At 38.9% G+C, this 15,627-nt stretch overlaps 1 protein-coding gene across 2 annotated transcripts in view; it reads left to right on the top strand.

The window, feature by feature from the left end:
- The window catches only part of tbck (TBC1 domain containing kinase), a 61,226-nt gene that overhangs the window by 15,220 nt on the left and 30,379 nt on the right, over positions 1-15,627 (top strand). For both annotated transcript variants that reach the window (XM_042485272.2, XM_088075964.1), the window contains exons 21-22: positions 2,195-2,231; positions 7,322-7,483. In XM_042485272.2, coding sequence (XP_042341206.1) covers positions 2,195-2,231; positions 7,322-7,483 — 199 coding nt within the window. The remainder of the gene's footprint in view (positions 1-2,194; positions 2,232-7,321; positions 7,484-15,627) is intronic.

Genomic DNA, 15,627 nt, shown 5'->3' with positions numbered 1-15,627 from the left:
TTTAGTTTTAAATTCTTAGTGAGGAGTTGCGGTTAACCCTGTTGCCAGGTATGCCATATTCTTTTAAAAATGTGATAACATGAGACTGTGAAAGTGTTGTCATTTTTGGACTGATGACTGATCCCTCTGCTGATGCAAGGTTAAGACAGACCAAAGTCATCACTGCTGCACTGTAGCATTTTTCCAGTTTTCCAAATATTTTAGTGCTGTGATCACTTTCTTTCTGTTGATATAGCGTTATGTGATGGAAATACTGTGCGGATCCCTAACGAGATCGAACACAAACATATTCCCTGCACCATCCAATCTGTGGCATTTTATTAATTTAGTGTCATTCAGCATATTGAGAATATTTTTCCTGCCTCTTTGGCTTTCTACCATTTTTCTCCTTTGCTTAAGAAACTCTTCTCTTAAAAGTCCTCCTCCCTACTCCTAACATGTTTTTTTACTCAGTAGCTCTCTTAAGGGCTAAGGGCTTTAAGTGTAATAACTTTTATCTTTATGAGGACCTAGTATTAACTTTAAGGGGTAATTCTTAGACAGTGTCATCATTCTAAGAATTTTCTCAGAATTTTGTCATTAGGAGCAACTCTCTGTCAAGTTATCAGTGAAAAAGATAAGCACATGTTCGCAGGTGCTGGGCTAACGGCCCATTTGCAATTTGCTAAACAGGGTTGGATAAACATTGATTTTTACCTTGAGACTGCTCTAATCACTGTTTTTACCAGTATAAATCACCTTTTTTGGGAAAGAAAGAGACCGGCACATAATTCAGCTCTGAGTAAAAATCTTCTGAACAACAAACACTTTTTTAGCTGGTTGCAATCTGGGATCCTCACGACTGATTGCCGTTTAATCCTATGAATTCTACACACTGCTTCTTTAAAGTGTTTATATAAAAAAAACATTTGAAAAGTTAATTTGTCTGGTTGCACAAATGTCTTACCTTGAACAGATGTCCCATTGTCATTTTTTTAACATCCTACTCATCCATTTCTCAGACTTTGCTCTTCAAAGAAAAGCATGCTGTGATGATGCTGACTCGACACGTACTGTGCATGTACAGCACTACCAGCACTGACTTGCCTTTGAAAGGAGACTTTGTGCTGTATGCCTGTTTTCATTGTTAGGCCAGGATGATATTGGAACAAGCTTTGTTGATACAGCTTTCATGCTTGATGTCAATCCCAGCAATTAGACTTTACACACCATAAATCCCTTTTTCCTCTGTGAACTTGAGAGGACACTGAACTGTTGTTTTACTGAGGCAATAAATCCATCGGCCCTAAAACACCAAATGTCTCTGCAGTATGAAACATATTTGATTTCCCATATTTGCATACCAAAATGTGGCTAACGAAATACAATTTGTCTTGTGCAAGCGCGCAGAAACCACAAGTAATCTTTGGAAATGTTGTGGTGTTCAAGGACTCTGCTCCAGTAATGCCTGAAGCAAGAGAGTCAGATTGCATGTGGCCAGTGGTTTGATTCAGACTAGTCTCAATTTCGCCACATCTGCTCTCCTGGGTCTGCCATTTATACCTGCACTAAACCAATCTGCCTGGACTCACAGTACTGCTACCAAACTGTTAAAATTCAGACTGAGACTCTGCACTGGCTCTCTCTCCTGGTCATCACTCCTGGGCACAGAGGAGGTCTACCGTCACCAGCTCCTACGCAATTAGCTATCAATTAACTGACCGAGATAAGCTCCAGTCTTCCAGCACGCTCTGCTCCAGACCCTTTGCTAACAGAGCCTCAGTGATGGTGGCCAGCAATTGGCAGGTGTTATAACAGGTGGTTAATGGGGGCGTGTGTGTGCGTATTCTTTTATTTCAATTTTATGCATCCCCTCCAGGGAAAAAAGTGTGGAGAGAGAGTGAAGTAGAAGAGAAAAGAAGGATGGATGACAAGATTTGTATAATGAGATTCATTGTTAGCTTTCTCCCCATTGACTAATACCCAAACTCAGCAGTTTCCTCTTTATTGCCGTTTCTGTTTCTCAGAGGCTGTAGAGATGTGCAGCCATGTGTGCTGCATTTCTTAAAGAAATCTCTCTTGTGAGAAAGCAGTTCATTTATTTCATTTGGGCTCTTAGCAATTTGTCTCGACATACTGAATACTGCATACAAATGAATGCTACATTATCTCACAAATGTGCTCATATCTTGTGTCTTTTTTTCTCACCACACAGCTTTATGCTATTCCATGGTTCCTGACTATGTTTACACGTAAGTCGCTTTTCTTTGTTCTCATAGTGTGGGTATGATGTGGCATTGAGTATAATTCAAAACTTTCAGGGGGTATTTTGAGTCTGCTTCAATTAGAGGATCAATAAAAGAGAGTGAAAAGGTCAGTGGGTCCAGTGTGGACCTGTTCTGTAGGTTTTTGTGTTTTTTCTCTGTGTGACCTTTATTCCAGCTGCTAATTAATTCCAGTTCTGAAGGGAAAGGACTCTACCGCTTAGTCCAACACTACCTCAGATTTTCAACAGCTCATCTTTTATTTATGTTTATTTTGTATTTATCTGGACACATTTTTAAATCAGCCTGCAGCATTTTTTTCTCCTCTCTGTGGGAAAAGCTCAGGAGCACCAGAGAGAGACATCATAAATATTTTTTTACAAAAAAAAGCGTAATTCAAGGTCCACTTACAAGCTTTTTCATAGCTTTCAACTAAATCTTACAGTTTACATCAGTGGATAGTTTGCTCGCTCATTAATGATCTATAACAAGATATGTGAAAAATTTATGTCAAGTCCAGTTGATTTACTGAACTGCCTTTGCAGCTAAAGGAATGCTTTACCTGCAGAATGACCATTTGTTTATAAATCACTTACCACATATTACATTGAATTTGTGAACAAAACTTTGTTATCCTCTATGTTAAACGAATAATCCATAAAGGCCAATGTTCTTGAACATAAACTCAAGTAAACAGGCCACATTTAACAATAGCAAAACTCTTTCAAAACATCTTTTTACAAATTCTGACACAACCCAAGCAGCATGATGCAAGTCATATACATCCAGTAATATGCTCAGTAATTCCCAAACACATGCATTTTCGCTAAAACATTACAATTTAAAAACACGTCAGTACAAACAGTCTCATGCATGGCCGATCTGTGTGCCTGGCATGCGTTTGAACTCTGCTCAAGCAGAGCTCATACGCATGCATGTGCTTAGGCACGCTCAGGGCACACTACTTGTATGCCTAAGTGTTTTATACTGTAATGCAATACTGTAAAGATGGATGGGTTTGGAAAATACTTTGCATACGACTGGATAAATTAGACTTTAGTTATTCTCCACGAGTTGTTTTACTGTTGTTAAGTTTAGTCCCCAATGACCTCATTTCATGAAGCATGTTTGCCTTTTTTGAATTCCTCCTTCACTGTGAAGGCATGCCATAAAATGACAATAACAATAATAATAATAATAATAATAATAATAACAATAATAATAATAATAATAATAATAATAACAATAATAATAACAATAAAAATAAAATGTAAAATGTTTTCTTCATAAATTCAAGGTAACTTGTTAAGTAATTGTTATACAAATGATAATTTTGCAGGTCAGTCATTCTTTAAGACTGAAAAAAAACCAATGGTGGAGAGTTACAAATTCCATTTATTCATCTACCACTTATGAACATGAATTTAACTACCCAAAAGTACAGCAGATAAAACCAACTCAATACCCACAGTGACAATTAAGTAATGAAATTGAAATAATCCTAAAATGGGCCATTCTTAAGTACATTTTGTTACCGGTAGTTATATACTGTGCAATTTAAATGCTGGATTTGTACGTGCTAATAAATAAATTTTAAAAAATCATATTAAGTGAAGTAATTACTCTGTAATGTAATGCACCTGTGATTTTTGTCATGTAAAGCGGTGGTGCTTAACACTGGGTAGAATTTGGTGCTATTGAGAGCCAGTGTTTGGTTTGTCCATTCTGGGCTACAATTGAGACAACAAAGTGGACTCTGCAGAAGATTACCCGCTCTGTAGACATAAACGGTTTATTCTAAGATAATGCAAACACATCAATTTTTATTTTCAAGCGATTAAAACTAATGAAAACAGTTATGGATATTATGTACCATTTCTGTCAGTAGATGCCCCTAAATCCCACACACTGGACCTTTTAATAGATTTTTCCTCAAATCCAAAATGCCATTTAGAAAGAGATGGCGGACATTATACAGTGGTCTTTAAAGGCAAAGGTCTTTTGTATGCAGATACATGTCTGCACCAAGTGTCACGTCTCTGACTCTGTTACTGAACAGTGTGGCTGAACTGAGCTGTAGACTTTACAGGCTTATTATAGCGCTCCCTGTGGGCCAGTCTGCACCATTTCCCACCCCTAAGCAGTGAGTCACAGGACTGTTAATGTACCAAGATAGAAAAATAAACACCAATTGTGCCTGAGATATTTTTGTGAAATATTGTATAGAAGCCATTGTCGGTGCTGGGAGGGTTGTTATTATCACACAGCAATTTCAGGAATATTGATTACATTGTCATGATTTTTCAGTCAGCTGAAAATATGCAATTAATGTATTCTAACCTGGAGTTCGTGAGAAGACTTTAAAGGGAAACATTAAGAAGGAAAAAATACAGCATGTCAAGATCCACAGATAGGCGGTGGCAGACAAAATCAATCCCAGGCACTCCATTGCAGGATGGTAAAAATAAAAAGGCTTTCATAAATATGGATTTAATACATTATAAAAATACATCAGCACTTATCTGCAAGCGTGTCTTCCTCAGGAGAACCTTGAGGAGATTTGATGTATTTTTACAATTCGTTGTGCCCATATTTATTAAAGACTTATTTATTTTTATGGTCCTGAGTACCCTAAATTGGATTTCATGTATAACATCACACTCGAGAATCTTTTTCCCTCTGTAATATAACTTCCAGAGCACCTGTGGATGGAGAGGTCACCATAAACATTTTTCCTAGTTTATTCCCAAAAATACAAAAAAAAATACTGTTTGGCAGAGCTATTCTCTATAAAAATATTTTTTCATATGTGAAGTTCAGGGGTTGTACAAATTAAGTGAAAACACACTCTCGTAGAATCTTTTCAAATATCCCTGCAGTATCTGCCCGCTGTTGTGAAGCTTGCAACATTCAGCTTTTGAGACATACAAGCTTGAATTGGTGTTGAAAAGTGTTGATTCAGTTAAGACGAAAAAAATAAGAGTGTAGCTTGTAATGTCAACTTTGCATTATGTTACATGCTGTTTAAAACGCTTTGTCACCCCAATTATGTACAGGGAATACATAAAGTAGTTTCATTAGTTAGCATAAGTTTAGGTGTCACTCATTTCAATTGTGAATTACGATTGCAGTGCCACTGTTTCAAGATGTTGAAACACGCTGGACCAAAAAATGCTCCTGTCTTAAAACAATATGTCAGATGGTATCAAATAATCCTGAATTTTAACTCGAAGCTAAAATATGTCTGTGAAAACATTTTAGATGAATAGAATAAGCAAATCAGTAACAGAAGCATGGTTCATACATGACCAGCACTGATTACTTTTATCGTTTGATCCCCGTTTTTTAAGTTTCCATTTTTATAATACAAAAACCAATACGGTGCCCACTTCCTGTTCACAAATTGTCATAGTACAGTTAAGCAGTGCATTCAAATACTTTTTTGAAGATATTTGTGCTGAGAAATAGGCAATACGGAGGAGGTTCTCTCTCAATCCACTGGTATGCTCTGTGTCCGTGATGGTGGGCATTTAAAAAAGCTGAAGTAAAATCTGTAGTTCCATCAACAGCCCCAGAGCCAGCTAAATCTGCCAGATGACATGTCATATTGCAGAATTGAGCTGGCAAATGTGCAGGGAGATCTGGGCGCTGATAAGATGGAAGGAAGTTTACCACAGTTCATTTACAGATACTACCCACACTGTTATGATAAAAAGCTGGTTGGAAATCGGCAAAGTATACCTTTTATAGTGTAAATCTGTTGATTTCATTTAGCATGTGAATGCATTTACCTTCTGTGCTGCAGCAGAGTTACGTTAAGTTTTTTTGGTGGGTTCTCAGCATGCAGTTCGTCAGTTGATGGCAGCATTACACTTTTATCCTCCACAGGGTGCAGTGGGGGCTCTGATATATGAGCATAGTAGCTGGGGTCACAGATTATTGTTACAAATTAAATAATGTGCAATTAACCACGGTGTCTCCTTGGTAGAGGTTCACCATACAGCAAAACTGTTTGAATAGCTTTTTGCCATCTTGATATAATTTTAGATAGTTGCTTTGGCCTGTGATCTGCAGACTCTTATAGAAAGAGCGCAACCTGTGATTTACATTTATTGCAGCCAAACTGATCTTGATTAGCCCTCTGCTGTGTGGTATTTCATTTTTCAGTTAAACACACAGAGACTTCTCCCGGGGCGGAGAGTGTGAGGTGTGACCCTTTTACCCCTTATCCTCCCCCTGAGGCAGTGTGTGAGTCCAGTATTCAGGAGGTGTGCCCCTCTGACTGCTAATGTCCCCAATCCAATATGAGACAAGGTTGGAGGGTCATCTTCAATTCACATAGAGACACACAAACACACACTCAGACACACTGACTGTCACTCACATGCACTGAGTCTGCCCAGCTGACTGCTAATGTGGTGCGGACCCTCCGAGGCATTTTCTCACCACTCCTGCTCTCTCGGCCCCACACTCCAAACACACACTCACACTCGTGTCCAGCCCAGCAGCCACCTTCACCAAACCGCGGGATGATAGAAACAGGTGGACAGTACCGGTTCTCATGCATAAATCTCGACAGGGAGGAAACATTAAATTTTCCAATACTGAAAGTAATATGACTGAAATAATAACTGCAGTGGGGCGCATTATCAGGATGTGGTTTTAGTTGGCTCGAAATAACCTGTGCAGGTTCCTTGCTCTAAAGCTCCTCAGCCCCCTGATGTTCTTCCTGTCATTTTTCCACAACAACACCCACCTTAAAAACATTTTCCCAGCTGCCTCCCCCACATCAAATATCCCTCCAGGCAACCTCACCAATGCACAATATTGCTTAGTGAGCTTCCCATTTTAAAGCCATAGAGCTGTGTTAAGTAAAAGGGCTATGCACATGCAAATCACACTCATTATGTACAAACTGATTCCCCTATTTCTCACTGTGCGCGTGTTGCATGCCATTGTCCCGCTTGTAGGATCCTATTGTACAGCCCTCCAGGGATTTGTCTTATCAGGCACTCTCGTATTCAGTCCTTTCGTAAAATCTCCCCTTTGTTGTGTTTATTTCTGCTACCGCCATACAGATGTATTCCCACTGCACAAGATCTTCCACCTGTGGGACACACTGCTGCTGGGTAACTCCTCTTTCCCCTTCTGTATCGGCGTGGCTATACTGCAGCAGCTCAGGGACCGTCTGTTGGCCAATGGCTTCAATGAGTGCATCCTGCTCTTCTCTGACCTGCCAGGTGAGAATATGCGCTGGCATTTACATCTTTGTAAATGCCATTACTTTCCTTTTGTCGCTCTTTTCAGATGTATGCAATACTTAGCCAAATGTTACTTGAATATAAACATCAGTTTAAAAGCATTGTTTATGGTTTACTTTCTGCATACATTCAGCTGTTATATCTCTGCTGTCATACACAAGTGAAAATCACACCTTCCATCTTCACTATATGTGACTCAAAGATTGTCCATCTGTATGAGCAACTGGCATTTCTAGGAGGTTGTTTTCTCTTTCCTCAGAGTACTAATGTCTGCTGATGTGTTTTGAGTTAATGATATCCTCAAAGCAGGCAGCTCGGCTCTCCTACAGATACACTCCCTCCTTGATGTGCTCTAGGCGTGTCACGCTCTGCTCTGCATCTGTCGAACAGTCAACCGCTGCACCCTGGGAATTGTCTGCCACAGAAATCACAACCTCTATGTTTCTCCGGCGTTTTCCATCACTTATAATCTTCTTTCCCCACTTTACATCTATCTTGAGTGTGTATAGTATGTTAAACCACTGAAGTAATAAGGTTCCTTGGTGATATCAGACATGAAACAGGAAAACGGAATGGCACTCACTCAGCTCTGGACCAAAAATGCAGGATTACTCATGTACAACAGGAGATATATGCAAATAAATAACGGCATGCGTTAGCATGGGGATGTTAGGCGAGCAGGCTGCCTGAAGAATCGGTACATGCTTTGCTAATACCAACAAAAGACTGTATAGGATAGGATGGACAACTGTGCAGAAATGAAGGAAAAATATTGCGGATACCGATGCTCCCATCTTACTGTGATAGCATCATTTAGAGCAAGAGTCTGCGCAGAAGCGAACTTTGTGGTTGATTAATAGGCATCACATATATGGTTTTGTATTTGATTCTGTTTAATTAAGAGTATGTTGCAAAATATCACATAACAATATAACATATCAGAAAAATTAACTCCTGAACACACATCACCATGATAAGAATTAACTTAGATGGCAAAACCATCTTTGTGTAGTTTAAGTTTTTAGTTAAGCTTATGTCCTATTTGCTATTGTGAAGGTATCAGGGTATATGATCGATGCTGCAGTTGGCTACCAGGGGGGAATGAGATGTTTTGGCTTTTGGGGGAGCTGCCATGTTGTCTATCTAGATAGACCAAACTGACATTAAAGACGTAGCAGAACAAATACCTACTATTTTGTTGCCTCATGTCACCTGTGTATTGGGCAAAAAGTTGTACATGAACACACGGAAAAGTCCACAACAGACAGCCAGCCAGCACATACGTTTCGCGCCTGCATCAGAGGAGATACCCCTTCATACCAGCAGGTGGCTGTTGTCTGTAAACATCATACAAATGCTGAATTTTCTAGAAGTAAGGCAGCCAAGGGCAGATGATGGCAAACGGTGTGGTACAGCAGTAACTAGGGCAAGACGCTCACTGACAGCCAATCATTGACTGACAGTTGACCATCAGTGTGTCATGGCCTTTACAGTCCATGATACAAAGAAATTTGTATTACAAATTGCACTAACAAAGGGAGACAGTGAGGTGGTGGTAAATGGCACTGGTAAGAGAGAAGGATAGTAGAAAAAGAGTGAATTCCAGCACAAGTAATACCAAATGTGATGCACCTGCAATTGCTTTATGTTTTTTTTCACACTTTCGAAACATGATGATGCACTTTGCAGATTACAGGTCTCTGACCTCTCATTACGCCACCTAAGTGAAATGTCACTGTGGTGCAGGAATGAGGTGTATGTGTGGGTGTTGGGGTGGTACATATTGTAATACAGTCTTTTAACTCAACAGTATGGTTGTCCAAGCAGGTTTCAGTGCATTGTAGTCAAGAAGAGTAATTCTGGTTCCTTTATCAAAAAAAGACACATACGGAGGCCGAGGAATTCAGTGGCTAGATTCTAATCATACAAGCTTGATGGAAATTAATACTTATCAGTTTTGCTCTTAGTTACATGTATTTGTTAAAAACTTTAAACAGACTGACCCCAAGTCCAACATTGAATGGGCTGACACTGACATATTGCCCTGGGGATTTTTATATTTTTGCCGCACAGAGTAAAAACTCCTAACAGTGTCTCATTCGCCCTCTTTACCACTCCTTTTGAGTTGCACAAAGAGATTACCTCAGCAGAGTATCGTTGACATAAAATCCAAGAGCGGCATTCATAATATATGTCTTCAGAATGTACCTCTCACCTCGGTGATAGCTCAAACATTTTCCTTTAAAACTCTATTTCCAAATGCTGCTCAGCCCTCTTTTTTTTCAAGCTGAAAGGCAGAATGACATTGGGGTTTTAAAACCAATAGAGACAGGGACAATTTGTCCAAAAGGCATGCTGGAGCACTCTGTAAACTAAGGCCAGCAGCCTCCCCTTCTGCCTAAATTCAACGTTGCCATACTTCACTATGTTTTACTGTCCAAGAGATTCATGTGATTGAAGCTGAAGGGAGAAGGAGAGCCAGTTCTCCTTATAAAGGTAAAATATGTTGGCCTAGAGCTGCAGTCCGCTTCTTTGGCAAGATTTTCTGGGAGTGTCTACCGCTGCCAGCTCGTTTCTGTATATCACTTCCAGTCTTATTATCGCAGCTTGTGTATACCTGGGTAGTTACAGCGTAGTGTCTGGCACTCTCTGTGAACTATATTAGGACTGAATTCTGGGCTGTAGACTGAACTCAAACAGTTTACTTAAGTTTCCAGCCATGTTCTTGTCCACAAGGTGGTATTATATAACTTGTTATGAACTGCTAAATCCACTCAAGCACCAAACAGTTCAGCACAATATTTATCACCTCCACTAAATGACAGTAGAGGTCTTACTACTGTAGGCTTCTTGCCATTGAATGTGCAGGGTTTGTTTTTAGCCATGCTTGAATAGCTTTATGGCAGTGCCAGTGTCTGTCTGTCAGTTGTTCCATCAATGATTCAGACTCTGGCTTTGGTGATTTCCTGACTTTTCTAGTTGTGCTACCATCATCGGAAAGTTTTGTTTGGTTCATGAACAAATTCCTGCAAAAATTTGAAAGTAAGTAACTTAGTAATGCTTTATCTATGCAACCCTTTTCAAATACACACAGTTAAGAAGTGCTTCACACTCACAACAAAATATAAACCAATAAATATAGCAAATGTAAACAAATAACAATATAAAACACAGCACCATTAGAGACAGATCAAAGTAAAAAGAAGCAAAACATTAGACAGAGATGGAGATCTATAAAACCCCCTGCTTGGGGGCTAAATAGCTGCTGGGACACTGTGATGAGTCCTTAAAAACAACCCACATTTGGTGGCTGAAACACCACAGGAAACATGCCCACAGGTTGCTTTAAATGTCCATGATTAGGGGCTGAAAAGCCGCTGTAAAAACTGCGTCCCGTGAAGGCGTAAAAACCGTGATTTGATTTTTTTTTTTGCTGTCAGAACAGTGATCTGCAGCTTGGCAAGTGAAACACCATCCGCCATCTACTCCACCTCCCTATGACAGAGTCAACTCAAACATTATGTATCTTTAAAAATGTTAATATGATTCATTTAAAATGTGCAAAATGTAACATATTCAGTTTTTTTTAGAAATGTACAATGCCAATATTTTCTGGTGAGTGGGCTGAGAAAACGGGACCGGACAAGCTGGATAATGGATAATATGATGCTCAAATGATTCGTAGCGATGTGTTTGATATTTGATTGAAGAGCACACATAAACTGAACAACTGCAGTGGCAAAGTCATCAGGACCAATTAAAATTTCTGTTATGTTAATTCCTGTTATGTCAGGAGGAAATTAAGAGACATCATATCTTTGCTGGCAGGTTTGCAATCACAGAGGGAGGACAGTTGATTCTGGATATTGGGTTTGGCAGAGAAATAGACCTGCGTGTCATTGGCCTAACAGTGATATGAAATATCCTGAAGGAGGCTAAACAAATGACCCAGAGCATTTGTGCAAAATTAGACGAATATTGGTCCAAAGACTGACCCCTGAGGAACTCCCCACAGCAGGGGAGCTGAGGAGGGCATAATTGCTCATAGAAACAATAAAATATCTATTTGTCAAATTAGAATGAAGCCAGTTTAAAAGCTGTACCAAACATGCCACCACCGTTATGCAACCTATGGGGTAAAACACACTGTAAAGCCCTCTGAGGCAGACCATGTTTTGTGATAATGGGCTCTATAAATAAAAAAGAAAAAGAGAAAAAGAAAATAGCATGATTGATTGTATCTGAGGTAGTAGGTAAATAAATGAAAATGGAATATCCACATTTGTCTCACACTTAATAATGTGGTCTCAGTACTATGCTTATGGCAAAAACTGGATTGAAAATTATTTAGAATTTTATAAACCTCAACCAACTCCATGAGTTATATTTTCTGAAGGATTTTGGATAAAAGAAGATAGCTTAGTGACTGGGCTGTAATTTTCTAACTGGGCTGGTGTTACATAAGTAAGTTATATAAGTTTTCTAATAGACCTTGTCAGCCTTTGTTGGAAGCAATGTTTTGGAGGTCAGTCCGTATGTGCTCTGCCTCATTCATTCATGTAGTTATGAGTACCACCCCCCACCCCCCACCCCCACCCCCAAACACACACACACACACACACACACACACACACACACACACACACACACAGACATGGACTGTGAGTTATGGTAGATATCTTGTGATTTGTTGCTCGCACCTGCTCCTTCCTGCCATCAGGCGTGCAGAATTGATATCCTCATACAACTGAGGCTTACATTCATTTGTTTCGGAGCAGACTCCACATGCTCCACATGCTTGTAACTACAGATACTGCAAGCGTGAAGCCAGAAAAGCAAACCTTGATGCTGGCTAGACATTATAAAAGAAGAGAAATAGGCTCAATCTAGCTCATTGAGCTCAAGGACTGAGAAATCAAAAAGGAAATAGCTATTTTAAAGAAGGTGGATAAAAGATAAAAAGTATTTAGATTAAAAGAACAGTTCAATATGAATGGTATTGCAGTTATGTGACTAAACCTGCTCAGCAGGAGCACATCATGTCCCACGCCTTACGATTCACCATAATTTACATTTCTGTTAATTTTAGCCTGTGCATGATGAAGCCTGTATTTAGTTGTTATGACAGTCTTGGTGCTATAAAAGTAAAGGAGCAAGAATTATACGTTTTGTCTTAATCGAAGTTCAGAGATGTGGATGAACTTTACAACACATTAGTAGGCTTGACATTTAGTCGTGAAATAAAAAAACTAAAAAAAAAACTAGTCTGCTCTCTTTCCACTCCTGTCTGCGATTGTCAGAATAAAAGTTAACGGTCAAGATAACGTTACAGGACAGTGGCTCTTAAATGATTCAGACACACTCCTCTCTTTCCCTCCTTCTAGGCAGTAAATAGGACCACTGACAATAATTCTCAGTGACAAGCCTATTACACATAACGTTGTGAAGTCTATAGTTGCCAATACTGCAACGAAGAGGAGAGGTGCAGATTTAAGGGATGCGATACAGACTATAAGGTCATGTTCCACCGCTGGTTTCCCAAACTGTCAATATATATATATATATATATACACATAACTTATTAGAACTGCATGATATGAGGGAAACATGCAATATGCATTCATGTTGTTAAATACTTTGATATCACTTGTGATAAACAAACGTGTATGCTCAGTTCTACCTTTTTGCTGCCTTCAGCATACTGCTAAAACATAACTAATTGCTTGTTAAATGTAAAAAATGAAAGAAAATTAATTTGAACATTTTTAATTGTACAAATTGGACATTCAACTGAAAACAAAAGACACCAGTGAAACAAAAGAATGACACTGATACTCTTTTAGATAACTCAGAAAAACTCAAAACTAAATAAATCCCTGACCATCTAGATTTTCACAGTAAATGTTCAAAACAAGAACTCCAAAAACAGTTCCTCCTGGCATTTTCACTTTTATCTGCTCTTACCCTTTCCTCCTTCAACCACACAAAGTTGTACGGCAGCGCTAGTTTAATAAACCTCACTTGCATGAGTGCAGATTCTGACCAGTCAAATATTGCCTAAAACCGAGGGCTCTGTCTCGTTAGCCAGAGAGTTCACATCATGTTGCACATCAGAAAAAATAGCTCCTAAAGAGAGAATTTAATTATAAAAATGACTACTGCTACTATATTATTACAAGGTGCCCACGGTAATGGAAAACTAGAATAGTCAAGGAATCTCACTTCTCCAGGTTTGGAAAAGTCATGAATTAGTAGAAGTCATTGAAAGTTTTGGAAAAGTCATGACATTTTGTTGTGCATAATGAATTTATTGTTACATTATTCTTCCATGATTTACTTTCCATATGACAACAACAAACTTATTTTCTGTAGGTTAGCTTTTGTCATTATGTAGCTCTCACATGCATGAATGTGTGATGTTTTGTTTAATCAAATCAAATCATATACCTACCTTCATTTTCGCCCTGCCCTCCATCTCTCCCTCCATGTATTCCAGCTTGCTTGAATTATTTTTGAATAGAGGTCATATGTTTCCATACCCATGCCCCACTATTATTTTTAAACTCTACTGCATATTTGAAATGAAGTAATTGACATGGACAGCCTTGAGTGTTCTGTTGTCACTCAGAGTGCTTGTGCATATTTTGATTTAAATTTAACTTGTCTGCCCTGAAAGTAGAGCATAGTGGCCTAAAGTTATGGAGCTTTCTTTGTTCGAACAAATCAACCACCAGGACAAACGAACTATCAATTGTCACTCCGCTTTAGCAGCGCTACTGCTACATAGTGTTTGCAGACTGCCTCGGACAGTGCCCAGACTGTGCTACTTGACAGTAATTAACATTTGGTGTAAAGTATACAGTTCTGTTTGTGCTATACTTTGTAAGTGGTCACTGAAATTTTATTATGGGTCTTTGAATAGTCATGTAAATTTTGAAATTTTGTCCATGAAAATGTGTAGAAACTTGTCATTATTATATATTCATAGCACAATGTTGCAGTCTTGTGTTTATGTGTGTGTTTATAAGTTGACATGACAGTGACAATTACAAAACAGTATATTGTGCAGCCTGTTCCTCATCATCCGTCACACAATTTTCTCTTGACAAATATTCTATTTAGAGTCATCTTGACTCTCCATCTGACACCAAAGACTAAAATACTTCTGAATTATTTTCACTAAAGTTTTGTGAATGATATCACACTCAGTATATCAGAGTCTGAAATAAAATTAAATGTGAAACAGGTACGACCTGTGCTGCAACATTTTGCCTTGGAGCCAGCAATACATCTCAGCCTGCCATTTGTTGGCAATTAATCTCATTTTGTGATTCCCATTTGCTTAGTCTTGTAGCCTCGGGTAATCTATAACTTTCTCTTGTTTGGAGACTTCATTGATTCACAATGGACCAGAGAGGCTCTCCGGCTGACAGGAACTGTGTGTTTACTGATGATGCAGCGGCATTTGCCTTCACGGGACATTAGCATCTGTCTCAATGAGCAGAGCTGGGCACAGAAGCGATGAGCTCTAGTTATAGACGTTTAGTTCTGAGAAAAACAACCATGAGATGCTGAAAGTGCTCAAGGCAACACTGCACACAGGGACACCTTGAAAACACTTGCAGAAAGAAAAGTAGATGATACATTGATGTTTAAGGTTTAGTGTTGGAAGTGCATGACAAATTTGGCATGACATATTTTTATTTACATTTCTATACTTTTACTAAAAGTCTGCTCTGGAGCAACTAAAATTAAAATTGCAAATAAAATAAGATTGACATAATTATAGACAACCAACATCAAGGAGGAGCAGAGTATTATTCATAGTGTCCTCCTGACACTATTTGCCTGGGGCTGATTGTATTAATAGTCTGACATCCACTCCAGCAATTGTGATCAAGTTAAACTATGACTACAAAACTCTGACCTCAGAGAACCAGTGAGCTGTTGTGAGCTCCCTATGCTTTACTTAGGAGAAGTTCTCATGTTAAGATGACTGACACTGACTGTTTTATGACAATCAAAAAAAAAGTCATCATGTAGTTTTTCTGAGTGGATCTGGTGTGCAATCGGCACATTCAGGAGACTGACAGTCTGCTCTGTTCACAATTTCATAAAAGTAA

Source organism: Plectropomus leopardus, chromosome 3 (assembly GCF_026936395.1).
Source record: "Plectropomus leopardus strain MGB_pleo_1.0 chromosome 3, ASM2693639v1, whole genome shotgun sequence".
NCBI classification, from domain to species: domain Eukaryota; kingdom Metazoa; phylum Chordata; class Actinopteri; order Perciformes; family Serranidae; genus Plectropomus; species Plectropomus leopardus.
Note: the sequence above shows the minus strand (reverse complement) of the source record. Positions and strands in the feature narration are given on the sequence as shown.